The sequence below is a fragment of the Emydura macquarii genome, unplaced genomic scaffold (assembly GCF_026122565.2).
Source record: "Emydura macquarii macquarii isolate MOO-44397 ecotype Brisbane River unplaced genomic scaffold, CSIRO-AGI_Emac_v2 contig_1348, whole genome shotgun sequence".
Lineage (NCBI taxonomy): Eukaryota > Metazoa > Chordata > Testudines > Chelidae > Emydura > Emydura macquarii.
This window is the reverse complement of record NW_027131485.1, coordinates 9,099,887-9,116,473: the sequence shown is the minus strand read 5'-3', so window position 1 is coordinate 9,116,473 and position 16,587 is coordinate 9,099,887. Positions and strand designations below refer to the sequence as shown.

At 36.9% G+C, this 16,587-nt stretch overlaps 1 protein-coding gene across 3 annotated transcripts in view; it reads left to right on the top strand.

Moving 5' to 3' along the window:
• GSPT1 (G1 to S phase transition 1) overlaps positions 1–16,587 on the top strand; it is a 40,109-nt gene that overhangs the window by 8,997 nt on the left and 14,525 nt on the right. For all 3 annotated transcript variants that reach the window (XM_067551078.1, XM_067551080.1, XM_067551079.1), the window contains 5 exons: positions 7,803–7,850; positions 8,045–8,086; positions 8,925–9,152; positions 10,417–10,450; positions 12,347–12,424. In XM_067551078.1, the coding sequence (XP_067407179.1) occupies positions 7,803–7,850; positions 8,045–8,086; positions 8,925–9,152; positions 10,417–10,450; positions 12,347–12,424 (430 nt within the window). The remainder of the gene's footprint in view (positions 1–7,802; positions 7,851–8,044; positions 8,087–8,924; positions 9,153–10,416; positions 10,451–12,346; positions 12,425–16,587) is intronic.

The window sequence follows — 16,587 nt, the reverse complement described above, 5'->3', positions numbered from 1 at the left end:
CAAGCTATGCTTTTGGGGAAACGTATTTTATACAGCCATCTCTGAAGTGTTAAGCTGAACTAAATTAATTTGAGCTGAAAGTAAATCATAAAACTACAGTTTATGGTGTATGGGCCTCAAAACAATTCTGTACACAGTAATCACTACTTTTAGTCTCACCATTCTGTAGCACCTATTTAAGTCCCATCATGCTTTATTGATTTTCCTAAATACATTTAAAAGTGATGTTGTGGGCTCTTGCATTGATCCTTACTTTTCTATATCTATAGAGAATTTGAGATGCTTATGCTTTAAGGAGTCAGGAAGCAGTTAAAAGAAAATGCTTTATCTCGGACAGTGATTTTCAACCTGGATCTACAGACTATACCTTAGATTTCCAAAGGGTCCCACATCTCCATTTTAAATTTTTTAGAGGTCCACAAATGAAAAAGGTTGTAAACCACTGATCTAGCTCTTGTTTGACTATCTTATCAGGCAAATGGTTATGGAGATAAGTCAAGTATTTTGAAACTGTAGAACAAAAGTGAATTAAGACTGTCTTGAGTAATTTTTATTATAGTACTTGAGTTTCACAGGATTTTCTATAAAACCTAGTCAGTGTAGTCCTGAAGCTTGTGTGTATTGTATTTTGTGACTCACTTTAAAATGGCTTTTAAAGATTGCAGTGATTGTGGTATGTAAAATGTAGAAGAATTTTATATACAAAAATGATGAGAACAAAAAACTGGAAGGGGAAAGCTGTAGGGCAAGCCAAAATGTTGACTTACTTTTTGTGGTATTAGTACTAACAGTTTTTTCAATGTCTTTTGGTAGCTTCTAGCAAATAGCTGAATTTGTTTAGCAAATACTCAACAAGTAGGCCAAACAGTACTGTTTTGCAGATAAGTTGAATACTGTCAAAAGTCAGCACCCTTTACATTGCTTAGCTCTCTGCATACCCTTGCTGTTAGTTTGACACTCTTCGGAGATGGTTATCTAGGAGCAGCTGGAGACCGTTAGTTTTCAAACACTGTAAATGAACTATCCTCTCTCAATCAAGGAAACTGATATAACTTCCATCTTTCTGGTTTCCTTAACCTGTCAACACTAATTGTCTTGTCTGTATTGACCACCCTCAGCCAGCTAGCCCTGAGATCATTCATGCTGCACTCAGCCAGACACTAAGTAAGATGTTTTCAAGGAAACACATCTTTTGTCTTCTGTCAAAGGCCATCGTTTTGGAAATAAGATGGTAAATTATCTGTTGTATTACTTTCTCAAAAATAGTGTAGTCTGGCATGTTTTGTTTTCTCCAACTTTGTATAACTTATAGAGCAGATGGCCTAATATTCACATAAGCATCTCTCCAAAATTATTATCATAGTCATAGCCAGTCTTTGTTCAATTTAATTCCTATTCTACACCTTTGGCGATTAACACTTCTGCGTTTTAGATAAATCATATGTTTGCCCTAGACCAACAGTTCAATATTCAAATAAAAATTATATAATGGCTCACAAGTTTATATACAGTTCATTAATGTGTACATTTAAAATATCCACATACCTGTCTTTCACAAGCAGAATTGATAACACAAATTTTAATGTACTTCATGTAATTTTCAGCATCTGTGAGGTCTTATTGAGGATCACGTGGCAGCAAATTTGTACCACATTACTTGTGAAAAGTGCATCTCTTTGTGTGGAATATAAAAATGTTCAATTAGCACGAAATGGAATCTTGCTATTTAGATTAATTCAAGTTATCACCTGATTCAAGTCCAGTTCCATGTTGATTGACTTTAGGACAGCATTTTCAGACTTGGGTACTTAATGGGACTCTGTCAACTTGAAGTTTATGTTTAAAAAACAAAGTCAAAAAAGTTTTGGATACTTCCTAAGTCCCCCTTGCCCATTTGGATATTTACATTTTCATTTCCTAGTTTTAATTTTTTTTTCTCCCCAGCTTTGTTGTGGGAATTATCAATACAAACAGAAGAAGCTTAGAGGGCGAAACAGTGAAATTCACTATATACAGAGTTTTGCCAAATGCACAAAGTTAAGATGAAGAGAATTTTTTTCCCTCTAATCTAATGGTAATGTTGCGTATTACTTATAACAGTATTAGGTTAAAAGGCAGTGAGTTTAACTTGTCTGCAATAACCTCATGCTGCCTTATAGATATATTTTTGACAAGTTTTTAAGTAGGCCTTTATGCCTACATCAAAATGTAGTTGCTTAAGTTTAGAATATAATTTGGAGTTGTACAGTGTCTCCATACCCTGAGTATTTTATTTAGTTGTGTAAAGCAAGGAGTTGAAAACAGATAAATCAGTATCAGCAAATAAACATAGACTGTATTATGTTCTTTGTAATAACTTGGACATTAGAACTAACTTTGTGAGTGTCAGTGTTAAGATACTGAATTTAATTCTAGTTTAAGTGCCATGAAATATTAAATTTGTCTCATAATCCACCAGGGATATGAAATGTCTTATTTGAAGGTTGGAACCCTTAACTGTGTAATGCTAAGCTTGATTCCTTGATTATCTGTCTCAAAGGCAAGAGTGCTGCCAATTGAGCCTTGATTTTTGATCTTTGTGGGGGGGTGGGTCTGTGGTGCTATTCTTTGAGAAGCCACATAGGCTTTCATAAGGCTTAGTTATGTAGCAACATGTGGGTTTTAGATAAACAGGTAAGATGCTTCACTGCAAAAAATGGGGGTTTTACCACATACTAGCTAACTCAAGGTAACTAACATAAGGTAAAATCCTAATGAGGATAAGGCAGTTTGTAGTTTTTCCACAGGTTGGTGGGTAAGAGTCAATGGGGGGCCGGAGAGGGAGCCTTTGTTTTTTTTACCTCAATCTGCCAATTTACATTACTTTATTTAAAACTGCTTTATCTTCATTGGGATTACCTTGTGTGTGTTACCACGTATGAAGAACACATCTCTTTTCCTATGTCCTAAGGCCTGAGGATTTGAGTTGGAGAGAGAGACTTTCAATAAATCATTTAAGGCCCAAGTGTAAGTGATATTTTTACAAACAGCTTTATTCACCCAAAGTGAATTCCAGAAACTCTTTGAAAATGTTTCAATTTTTCTATATAATTTTAAATATTGATCGTGTGAAATATTTTGAACAGCTCTAATCTCTCAATTTTTGCTATTGGCTTTGATTCTTCTGCTTTTATACTTTTAAGTCAGACCTTTAATCTCTTTTTTGGTTTAATTTCCTTTTTCTCCACTTCCTTTTTAAAAGAAGGGCAAACATCTCTTATAATTGTAGGAGAACAGCTGAGACAACATGGTTATTGTGTAAATACAGTACTAAAATCAGATATTCAAATCACAAACATGGAGCAATGATGCAGTCCTAAGGTTATTCAGTTTATATATTCAGTATGGGCATCTTGCATTTCCTTATCCCCCAGTATTTCAAGAAGTGCTGTGAAGAAGTTTATGGTGCTTGTGCTGCTGCTGAAGCAGCAGAGGGAAACTAACCAAAAACAGGTCAACTTGGCTATGCGCTTCGTGCAAGGGCAGCAGAGATGTAGGATGAAAATCTGCAAAGGCCATAAAAGGGGGGAAGTAAGAAATGGGTATGACTCAATCAAATAGAGAGGAGACAGACAAAAGTGTGATAGTTATACCAGTAGTCTAGAGGCATCAACTTTAGGACCAAAATCAGTCTCAGCCAGAAGGGACCAGGAGTACTGTGGAAATGGGCCCTCATTTACTGGATGAAGTGAAAAATTAATTGATCCCTTCCCCCTATCTATTGAAGAGGCAACTTTGGTCTGTTTATTGAGCTGCATCAAGCCCTTCTCAGCCAAAGGAAGGCTTGTTGTCATGCAGGTCATTTAAAGTGGCAGATGGAAGTAAAATGAAGGGGAAGAATAGGAATTCCAGAACCACCTCATAAAAACAGAACAGTTCAGAAAAGGTATAGTCAAGAACCCTAAAATTGACTTTGTAGCTAAAGTAATTAGCAGATTAACAGTCACTCAGATAGTTTTCATCTTTCTCAACAGGAACAAAATAATAAGTTGGTACTTCAGAAAGTGGAGCATAACTTGCTTTTAGAGCCCTAACCCCTTTCTCCCTTCAGTATGCCAAGGTCTTGGAGCTATTGTACAATAAAAATATATAGAAGCACGAAATGCAATATAAATAAGCTACAGATCTATGTCAGCTGTGATAGTTTGGGTTATATAGGCCACATGGTGCATTCTTGCAAAGTTATTTGGGACACTAGAACAACACTTAAAAACATTACAATACATGGTCCATTTTGTTGTAATACAATTTTATACAGGCTCAATCTGAGCACACTAACTCTTTGCCAGAGTTGCATCTCACACTAGGAACTGAGCTCTTACCTAATGCAAACAGTACACTGCAATAAACTAAATCCTTTCTGATTGTCCACCATTTTAATTAAAGGTCCTGTGTCTATTGTTGGAAAGATCAGGTGATGATAAAGCTATCCTGAATAATGTTCCAGATCTCTAACATCTAGGAAGACTTACAGTTTGTTTAGTTATTGCTGCCATATTCCTTAGTCACTGTATTACCAATATGTTTAATACCTAATGTAATGTGCTTTGAGAATGGGTGGAATGTGAAAGATGGTATATATTACCAAATTCTGTTCTGTTAAACTGTGTAACTGCAAAATTTTGCAGTGTTTTATGTGATCTTCTGTAACACTTGGTGTGAATTAAGATTGACATTCTGATTAAAATTAGATTGCCTAGTAAGCAGATGACACCTTGATTGTCAGGACTCGAAGAGATAAAATTTTCTAGCAGAATTTAGAAGTGTAGATAAAAAAATCATATTGCTTGCTTAAGTCATGATGTATGATAGCAGAGGTTACACATAATCCACTAATGACTACTTTAGTAAACTGTTATAAAAAGTGTAAACTTAATAATGCGTTGTCTAGACACTTTGTGTGGTTTGTGGAAAACTTCAGGAAGTATGAGACACCTTAGATATCTGCTAGAATATTGTTGGAGAGAACAGGAGTACGTGAGGTACAGGAAATATCTTTAGGACCTTCTCCGTTTCCTCCTTTGCTTCACTTTACTTCAGAGTTGCTCCAGCAGATGAAGTCTGAACTTGGTTACCTCAGCTGAATTAACCTGCTCTGAACATATCTTCAAAAGGGTCAGTATAGGCTTTCAACTTTTTTCATACCATATCTCCCCACTGAGTCTTCAGACAGTTTGCCTGAGAATTGTTTGGAGTACATCAGAGGAGATTGTAAAGCGTAACAATGATTTAGAAATGAGATGCTGTCTATTCCATTATGAATTCCTTGAGTTACCCAGTTACCTTCTTAGGTGTCTGTCTTAAAGGATTTTTTTTTCCCTCCAGTGGACTTCTTCATTTTTATACAGAGGACATAGTGAAAGTCTGTCAGACTTTTCCCCTCAGTCAGACTTTGCTTTCCTGTATGTTTGTTACCAACCTCCTAGGTACCAGTAATCCATAAAGTTCCAGTGTAGAGAGCACCTCATTTTTCAGAAATGAACATTCTATTTTCTGAAAGGTGTTTACATCTCACAGTCAATATGCACAAACTCTATTCTTTTTCCTTTGTAGGATAGGTCATTTTTAGCTTCCTTTATTTCTAATTATATCTTCTACCATACTAAATTCTTCTGGTGTTTACATTCTTTATGTATTTGCAGATGTTTGTGTTATCCCTTTCCTGCTCTAGTGGAGCTATAAATATTAAGATCTTTCAGTCTTTTATTCCAAGACAGTTCCTCCAGTTTGTCTTCATCTCCTGAGTGCTGAGGTGCCCAGAACTGATTTGTCTAGCTGCAGTCATAGCAGAATGTGTACATCCACCTCCTAGCTCTGTGATATACTTCTGCCTATGCAGTAATGTACAGTATGCAGAGTGTGCATTATTAAGTTGCAAGCTGAAATTTGGGAAGTGATGGGATTTAGAAAAAGGGTTTTGAAGTTGGACCTAGGTTCTATTCAAGCTATGCCACTCTCTGTTCAGTGTTCAATGAATAAGGCATTTCTGTTTCTTGGTTTCCCATCTGTAAAGTGGGAGTCTTAACCACCTTTATAAAGAATATTCAGATCCTCAAGTCTGAACCATACTTTAAGCACAAAGTATTATTACTCAAGGAGGTTCATTCTTGGGGTTCTAGAATCCATAGAATGAGCCTCATATTTTGTATAATGCATCAGTTTAGAGTCTTGGTTTGTTGCCCTGAACAGGCTCCTTTTCTTGGTTGCTTTTGCCTCTCCTGTCATTGCTGGTCAGAGGGTGCTTCGCTATGCCTGAACTGTGTCCCCCCTGCCTGCAAGCCTTATATTCTAGCACTCTGCCAATTTCTCCAGTACTGCTGCAGTCTGACAGCCTGAAATGAACACATGACACAGAACTAAAGCAAAATGGTTGATGGTCCAGTTTTTCTCCATTGCTTCCTGTGATGTTTTGAGAAAATTTTCAGTTTTCAGGTCCTTTGTGAATATAGTTCAAATAACTGAAGTAGTACAGGAGTCCAGGCTGTTTGCAGAATGCGGAGGGAGGGGAAGCTGACAACACAGGCAAGTAAGGAATATAGGATTGGTAAGGGACTGGCCAAAGGTAAAGCAACAATGTGGATGGAGATATTGCTTTTGACATGCGTGAGGAGTTGCTCATGTCATTTCATTGAGACCCTTGAGGTTTGGTTTACCCTAGGAAAAATTAAAGTGGTTAAATTCCCCAGAACACTTGTAGAACATGTTGTATTATCCTGTAAAAATGTCCCAAAGAGTCAAATGATCTAGTAGCTGGTTGGAATGAACTATTTTGAGTAGGTTTAATTAGTTACAGCTCAGCATGACTCAGTTTAGTGGCAGCGTGACTGCAGACCACTTGGAACAGTGGTTGAACTGACCCCCAGGCTACTGGTGGCCCTGTGAAAGCTAGAATGTTGGGTTTTTTTGTTTGTTTGGTTTTTTTTAGAACTGTACTGAGGTTTGTAGGGTAGAACTTATTGTAACTAAAATGACTTAAGACACCAGAAGTGAATATTAGAGGAAAATATCTTAAACCAGTTCAACGTGTGGATGCAATAAATCATTCTGTTTAATCTGGTCCCATTACAAATGGTTCAACTCTTTCAATATGGAAAAGACATTAGAGAGAAGCTTTGATTTGAGGGAGAACCTTCAAATTTATTAGGCTTAAAAAATGAATTTACCAGTCACTTGTTTTTATTTTTTACCATATTTGGTAATTATGGCATATCTTTGTTTAAACAAGGGCTCACTCATTCCCTACCCTGTTTCAATTGATCCTGCAGTGAAATTATTAGACATCCAGATACTGTGGTGGTGGGCACTATAGAAATTCTATAAGATGAATTTTACATGATTTTTCTGCACAATAGAAAGACATCAGAAACAAAAGATTACTTCATTGCAGATAGTGAAGTTACATTCCAAGTTATTAAACTCTTAACAAAACCCAAATAACTAAAGTAGCTAGAATACACAAAAAGAATGGTGAAGTAAAATGCATGTGTCCAAAAATTGCTTTCCTTAAATTCGCTTTAGCGTCTAGATGAGGATGGGACACTTTTCCCTCAAACTGTCATATGTAACATAGTTCTTAAAATGGAATATTCTTTCATATTAGAAGGTTGTATTTAGTTTCCTCTTGCAGGGAGGAGGGAGCATTTTTGTTAGATATGGCTTCATTTGTGGCCGTGATAAATTTGCTCAAACTCTGATCTTTATGGGATTATCTTGAAATTAGTTACATCTGATTCTAGTTTTAAAAGTGAAATTTTTTGTTTAAGGAGCAACTACAGAGTCGTCTCAAGAGGAGCAAACAGCATCTTGTGAAGGTAATGGGTTTTCATGTTTGAAAATCTTTTGTTGTAGCTCCAATAAATGTGATTAAGAAAAATATATATTTTTTTTAGTAATTTCAGAAAACATATTTAATAAAGTATTCATTGTGGTATTCCGAAGTTGTTTAATTGGTATTGCTGGCTTCACATTAAACAAATGTACATAATGCTTCAATTTTTTTCTCTAGGTTCAAACGTTGCTGTTAGTATGGAAGTCTCCGAACCAGTTGGTAAGACACGGCCATAAACAGCTTCTAATATCACTTGGGTTGATTTGTTGCTAGCCCAATTAAGGCAGCCTTCAATTTAGCCTTTGCAGTTTTGGTTGGTACAAAACTCTCAGTATCACTGCTTTGTGCCTGAATCCGAATAGAGAGTTAATAGGATGCTAAAATATCACTGCAGTAAATTTTGTGATGGCAGATGAAATGGGATTATTTGAACACTAAGAATATTCTGCATTTTCTCAACTTCTTTTCTTCAATACACATTATTTCAAATTACTAAATAGTGTCAATATCTCATGCCATGACATACTCACTGTTGAGTAGGCTAGCATTTTGTTTACATTCCACGTTATTACTTTTACATGTTAAAGATGGCATATTTTTCCTGATTTTGTATGCATTTTGAGAGATGTAAATTCAACTCAACTTCCCCTTTTCCTACTAAAATTGTGGTAGTTTTTAGTGTAGTCTTGAGTACAGGTATTCGTCTGTAGTTGACCATTATGCTATTCTAAGTCTATGTTCAGGTTTTCTTTTTCTCCATAAAAATGCTGCTTTGTTAAAATAGAAGTCTCCAGTACCTGAGTCATAATTTTTTGCTGTCAGCAGCCAAGATAGCTTGAAAGATAGCAATAATATCCGTTTCAAACCACACAGAGTGTATCTGCATTGTATAGCAGGGATCCACAAAGTGAATATCTGTAAAGCAGAAAAGTTGCATCTTGATGTGAAAAATAAAAAGAATATTTTAATTAGTTATTGATAGAGTAAAAGTATTGGCTAGCTTTTCTGAGTTACATTCTTAATTTATTTGAATGTACCTTGTTTTATTAACTTCCAGTAGAAAATGGAGAAACAGAAATGTCCCCTGAAGAATCATGGGATCACAAAGAAGAAACATGTGAAGCAGAGCTAGGAGGTGGCCCATCAGGAGATGCAGGGCATACTGAGGAGAGTACTCAAGAAATGATGGAGGAAGAGGAGGAAATACCAACACCTAAATCTGTAGTAGCACCGCCAGGTGCTCCTAAAAAAGAACATGTAAATGTAGTATTCATTGGGCATGTAGGTAAGTTGCAGATGAACAACTGCAGGGTAAGGGATAGAGATTTCTGATAACATGTATTATGTGTTCTTGTATAACTCTCCCCTTTAGTGAATCCAAAATGTGGCTTTCACTCTCACTTTCTAAGGTAGTAGGTTAGTAGAATTGGCAGAATAATTCTTAGATACATTACTGATATTTGTCAGTTTTATCTTTTGGGATCTAATAAACTAAACTATTTACAATTTTGGCAGATTTGAATCCTTAGGGCAGAGGCTTTACTTGTCTAAAAGAATTAGGTTGCAATAATAACCCCATCATATAGGAAAGATCATTGATAGACAGAGCTATCATATTCTGATACTTTTTAATATAAAAGGTGATATCTGTGAAATAACATTTTCTTTCTTTTACAAAAATGCTGTTGTTCAATTTTATGACATTCTTTAGAATGATCAGAGCTGGCCTTTTGGCCCACTGCATAGCTGGTGCTGTAAATATAGAGCAATTTCTGGTCTCTTGATCATTTTATTGGCTGGAGCTGGGAGTGCCAGAAGTTGATCCTGGTTCCTTCTAGGGAAATGCAAGTGTGCATCCTGCTTTGAGGTGGTGCTAGCATCTTGTTCTAATAATGGTGCTGCTTTGGAAATAGTGAATTAACATCTAAAAAAGAGTCAGTAGAAAGCCTGCGTTCTCATGGACAAAATAACATCCATACTCACGGTACCGCAGATGAAGATCTGCTTGGCATTTTTTTTGGGTTGGTAGTTTAGGTGAAGACTAATAAAAAGCTCTCCTGCAAAGAACCATAAAATCCCTTGCTGGAAAATGTTTTCTTTCTGTCCATTTCTGACAAAACCACACCTGGAATGTTGATGCTGCACAACTGAAATGATATTAACAAATTTGAGAGAAGCAACAAAAATGGAGGAGTTGACTAGAAGTTGAGAGAAACACTTATAGGCCACTGTCCCATTCCAAGTGTTTTTAAAAGATGAAAATATGAAGGATGGAGAAGAATTATCAAAGATGATACATAGGGGGAAATGTAGACTGAATATAGTTTACCTGGTAATGAAATCTTAAATTGAGGAATAATCTTTCAAGAGAAGTAGTAGAAGCTCCATTACTTGGGCTATTTAAAACTAAAGACAAATTACAAAAAATATACTCTACGAAACAATGCTATGTTGTCATGGAATGGATTTGATGGACCTAACTTTCTCTCTTTATTTTTTTTATTTAAAACTAAATGACTTTGTAAAATATCTTTGTTTTTGTTCGTTAGATGCTGGTAAATCAACCATTGGAGGACAAATAATGTAAGTAACTTTTTTAAAAATAAGATTGCTTTAGACTGTTACAATCTTTTACAATGTGAATTATGATACTTAAGTGGAAGTATATAGTATGACTGATTTTAGTGAGCATAGACTGTTTTTTAATGAAGTACCGTAACCATTCTAGTTCTATTAATTTGGTAACTCATTGTCTTTGATTTGTTAGCTTCAGCATTCCAGTCTTATTGCTGTGACAGTAGTATTTTACTTAATGAAAGCTTAACTGTACAGAAGCATATTTTACTAAATAGAAACTTATTTTTTGTTTTCTTTAGAATATCAAATTCCATTTTTTCTGTGCTGTTCATTAAATTCTTCAGATTGATTCATATCTCATGTTAAATTTTGTTTTTTGAGATTTTTTTAAAACTTTTTTAATTTGAATATGCTCGGCCTGTGATATTAGCATTATCGTTCATATATCGAAATCCAGATATCGATTTTAAATCATACCAGATTGTAAATTGTTAATTTTCTTTATATAAATTAAACATGCACTGAACAAATATTGAGTAACTTTCCCATAGGAGAAGTTTTTTCATAAGGCCAACCTTTTAGAAGTTGGCTTTTACCGTGCAACCTGATGTCATATCTCTTAGGCTAAAAGAGTGTATTTTAATATCTAATGTAACAAAGTACTCATTATCTACTTAGGTGTTAATTTTAAAAAATCCTGCTAAAATATTTTGTTATGGAAGTAATTAAGCTAAGTCTGCTATGTTTTTTCAGTTTTATTTTTTGCCTTTCAATTTTGAATATTCCTTTTTTATTATGTGAAAAAGTAAATAATGCCTGTTGTACCTTCTCTCAACCACTAATTACTCTGAATACTGCTATAATTTCACCACTTACTAATTACCTCTCTAAATTAAACAGACCCATTCTTACCATTACAAGATTAGATTGAAGCCTTAAAGAAAAGCAAGATAAGGGATATCTTAGTATTATACAAAGAGAATATCTAATATGATCTCTACGCTTTTAATATGCAAAAGATCTGTGGAAAAGTGGCAATTTTCTTTTCCTTGTCAAGTTTAAGAAGGCACTGATCAAAAGTACCGGTCTTCAACCTTCACCCAACTGTTAGCATTTTTCCTTTATATAAACTTATCATATGCCAAGGTTTCTGATTTGTATTGCCATTTTTGTAGTTCCGTGAGCAGTGACTCAGTCCCTTATGATCTGATTTGGTTTGGTTTAGAATATTATGCTTTTAGTTGCTGATACCTCTTTTCTTTTTCTTGTCTCTTTTTATATTTTGAGCAACTCGTACATGATTTAACTATTGTCTCTAATATTTATTTGTTTTAAGATTAACAAATAAATTGGATGTTTGACTAATCCAATCTTCTGTAACTATTCTATTCTAACTATGGATGCCTCTGTATATGTGTATATTTTCCTTTAAACACTTGTTTTTAAAAAAAATCCAGAAAAATAGTACTGCATTTAGAATTTTTTAATAAAGTAAGACAGTTCCTTAGGAGGTTAGGGCTATGAAAAGAATATGTTAGATTTTGTATGCTTTTAAAATTTATTAAATTGAAGCATTTTAAAATGCAATAGAATTATAGAACATTCCATTTTTTTCTTTTTTAAGTATGATACGTCAATATGGACTAGCTGTCATTTGGGTACATTTTAAATAGCAGAGCTAATATAATAGGTAGGCTTATGCCTTGTTTACACTTTAGTTAACTGATAGCCATGCCTTACTTTTTGAATTGTGGAATTGCTCTTTTGAGAGCAGAAATTCCATTGTTACCCCTTTCAGACCGTACCTCAGTTCTACAGAGTAATCAGATCATATACTCCATTAGAAATTTATCTGCCATGTAGTTAATATAAAATGTCTTTCCCCCTACCCCCCATCTCCAGGTACTTGACGGGAATGGTTGACAAAAGAACACTTGAAAAATATGAAAGAGAAGCTAAAGAGAAAAACAGAGAAACCTGGTATGAATCTTACTTAACACTATAACATGGCATCTTTTTTAACACCTTGGTGGAAACTGTTTTGAAGTTTTCCCTACAGTATTTGGTTCCTGCTTTTTCTAGAATTTCTCCTGCTTTGATGTGTGCCACTTATGCAGTGCATTCCACGCTGGAGCAGATTTTGCTTCCATATCATACAAAATATTGCTTTAATTTGTGGTGTTGCCTCTTGTGAAAATGTAGCAGCCCACCCTGCTGCCTCCTTGTGTGGCCAACAGTTCCTGGGCAGCTGTGCATCTCCTTCTTGGAAGGGATGGAGAGGGCGCGCAGCAGTGGAGGACTTTGTTAGAGGCAACAGCTATGGAGCATTGCAGAGAAGTAGGTTTCGACCTGAATTAATTGCATTTGGACATGGGAGAGGGATAGAAGGTGGCATTAATTAACTGTACTGAGGTAAGCCTGTGCAGGGACCACCTTCTCCCTTAATATCCTGTGGTAAGACCCTTTAAGGACCCTCCACAAAACCATGAGTAATCTGGGCAGAGACCTTCTCCTTTGTCCATATCCTGTTTCAGAAATCGTTTATTTGAGTCATACAGTGATAGAACATGCTTTAAAAACAAGTCTTATACTTAAAATATGGCAGGATGTGCAACTGAAATGTGAAACAGTTTTTGTCAGTGATCAGATATTTCAGTGGCTTGCTACACATTAACAGGCTTGAAAATTGAGAGGTATGTCTTCAGCTTTACTATATATTTATTATGCCCATACCCCGTTCCTTTTGAGGGACCCCTCTTATGTGCAACTGCTTCTTCAGCAGGTCCAGACTCTGTGCGCTCTGGGACTTTTAGAGGAGGTTCCTCTACATCAGGAAAAGGGATTCTACTTTCAGTACTTCCTGATGTCCAAAGAAGGGGTGAGACCTATCCTCAGTTTCTGTGGTCTCAACAAATCAAGTATATGAGATTCCTCATGGTTATCCTGGCTACTGTTTTTCCCACAGGGAATCACAACGATGGGTTTGTTCTTGATCTTCAGGACTCCTGTTTCCATGTAGCAATTTTTCCCAGGCCACAGAAAGTTCCTGATATTAGTTGTCGCTGGTCAACACTATCAGTACGCTGTTCTCACCTTTTGCCCGTCATCATCCCTGTGCATCTTTACCAAATGCATGACAATTGTAACAGCCTATTTCAGAAGGAGGGGAATCCATGTCTTTCAGTATCTGAATGATTAACTAGTGAGAGGCATTTCTGAGAAACAAGTACTCAGTTATATCCAGTTCACACTGGATCTCTTAGATTGATTGGGGTTGACTTTGACTCCAGCTCAGAAATCGAGTTCTGTGGGGCCTACTAGACTCTCTGAATTTGAGGGCCTTTCTCCCCCATGAGTGATTCCAAGCAATTCTGTGTGTTGTCTGGATCTCCAATCTTCAATGGTATATGCCTGAAGTTACTAGGCCATATGGCTATATGCACTTATGTGGTTCAACATGTGAGATCGTGTCTTTGTCCTCTTCAGTCATGGTTGAAGTTGGTCTATCGTGAGCTGCCAGTTGTAGGACAGGCTTGTCCAAGTGCCTCTAGAGATACTGGACACTCTACAGTGGTGGGCAAATCAGAACAATATGTACGAGCATATTCCCTTTGCCCATCCTCTGACGACCAGCACTAGTCAGCAGCTGATGCTTCCACAATAGGTGGGGGAGCACATCTAGGAATGTTAAAGGTTTAGGGTTTGCAGTCTGAGCAGGAAGCATCATGTCATATCAACGTAGTGGATCTTCAAGTCATTTACAGTGCCTTCCGGTATCAGATGAGGGGAGCAGTGGTTCACATACACATGAACAGTATCACTGTATTATATGAACAAGCAGGGAGGAGCCTGCTCCAGCTAGCTTTGTCAGGAAGCAATAAAGTTTTGGCACTTCTGCATCAAGGAAGACGACATACCCACAGCAGCAGGCTTACTGGGCTCTCAAAACTGGTTGGCTGACCATTTCAGCAGGACTTGCTCTGACAACTACGAGTGTTTTCTAAAGAGCAGCATCGTGAGGCCCATGTTAAGGGATTGGGGCATCCCGTTGGTCAATCTGTGTGCAACAAAGGACAACCAGAAGAGCCATAAATTAGGTTCCCGAGGAGATTTGGTCCAAGATCTCTAACCAGTGCCTTGCATCTGAACAGGGGAATGGACCTAATGTCTGCCTTTACCCATACCCCTTTCAGATTATCCTCGAACTGAACTTAGAGCATGCCAACTGATACTTTGTCTTGGTTAAGCCAATGCAATATGTTGGTTTTCCGACCTTCTCAATTTGTCTGTTTGACCTCCCAAATCTCTTCCTCTCCTTCTGACCTGCTGTTCCCATGCTATGACCAGGTTGTTTATTCGGCACTGAGCAATCTACACCTTATGACATAGATGGTACATGGCTAGATGAGGAAGAAGGGTAATACTCGGAAGCAGTTCAGAGGATCCTGCTTAATAGGAGAAAACCATCTATTAGATCTACTTCTTTGGCTAAGTGGATGCATTTTTCAGTTTGGCCAGTATCTAAAGGAATTCAACCCATGGTCGCTCATGTTCATGACATTTTCAACTATCTTTACATTTGAAGTCCTTGGGTCTGGCTCTTAGCTTGTCGAGGGTTCACTTGGCAGTGATATTGGAGTTCCATCTTCCTAGTCAAGGAAAGATGGTTTTCTTAAACTCCATGGCAGTGAGATTTCTGAAAGGTATAGTTTGCCTGTTTCCTCCTATGAAGGAAATGATCCCATTGTAGGACTTTATGAGGGCGGCCAGCACAGTATTGAGATCTCCATTTGAGCTGATGACAACCTACTCATAGGTTATCTTTTGGGAGACGTTCTTGTGGCTATAACATCTGCAAGAAGTCAGCAAATTACAAGCTTCCCTATACTCAGTTTTTCAAAGACAAAGTGTCCTTAAGACCACATCCAAAGTTTTTGTCTAAGGTGATTTCACAGTTTCATCTTAATCAGATTATTTTCTTGCCTATATTCTTTCCTAGGCCACACTCAAATGCAGATGAGCAACCTCTCTACATGTTAGAATGCCATGCACAACCTGACATCTATTTGGAAACCACTAAAGCACTTCATTCACCACCTCAAATTTTTTGTCTCCTATGTGGATGGGATGAAAGGTCATCTGGTCTCCATGCAGATGATTTCCAGGCCACGGCAGACATTACAGGCTCATTCAACAAGAGCCCAAGTGACATCAATCTCATTTCTCAGCAGTGTTTCAATATTAGACACTTACAGAGATGCTAAGTAGTCTTCTGTGCATACTTTTACCAAACATTATGCTATACTGCATCATGTAGGCTAGATGCAAACTTTGAGACAGAAGTTCTGCAGTCATTGTTTAAGTAGACTACAAGCTTCACTGCCCAGTGGAACTGCTTGTGAATCACCTGAGTGAAATACACATCTGCAACCACTCGAAGAAGAAAAATGGTTACTTACTTGTATTGTAGCTGCTGTTCTTTGAGATGTGGGTGCAGATGTGTATTCTACTCAGGTTGTGTGTGCCTGGCGCACCAAAGCTGGAGTGGAATACATGTCTGCATCCAAATCTCGAAGAACAGTTACACTACAGGTAAGTAACCATCTTTTCCCCATCTCGACCCCAAAAAAGCTTGAATCTCTGTCTACACATACACCTTTGAGATCTAGAAAACTGATTCAGAGGCATGATCTGGCTTCCTTTAGTATGCCTCCTTGGTTGATCATGTAATAATCTTTTCAGATGGCAAAGGATATCCTCTTTCTGCCAAGAAAATAATAACTTCTTGTTAACATTTGTTTATTGGAAGGGGTATAGTAGGAGTTCCTAGCAATTCCTGCTACATGCTATGGCACACAATTACTGGGGGTGAAGTGATCATCTCACATTTGGGTCTCTCAAAACCTCCATCATCTTAGCAGGGGTAAAAAAGGATAGATAGTTTGTGTTCTTCCTAGAGGGCATCAAATCTGCTTATATCCAAGACAAGGTTCCGCCCACATATATCACAGGAAGCAAATAGGGACTATTAAAACACTATTATTGAAAAACAGTTGTCTCTAAAGCTGGAATCTTTAACAAAACATGAAAATTGGATTTGAGTAGGGTTTTCTTCATTTACCTTTGTCAAATTGACCTTTATT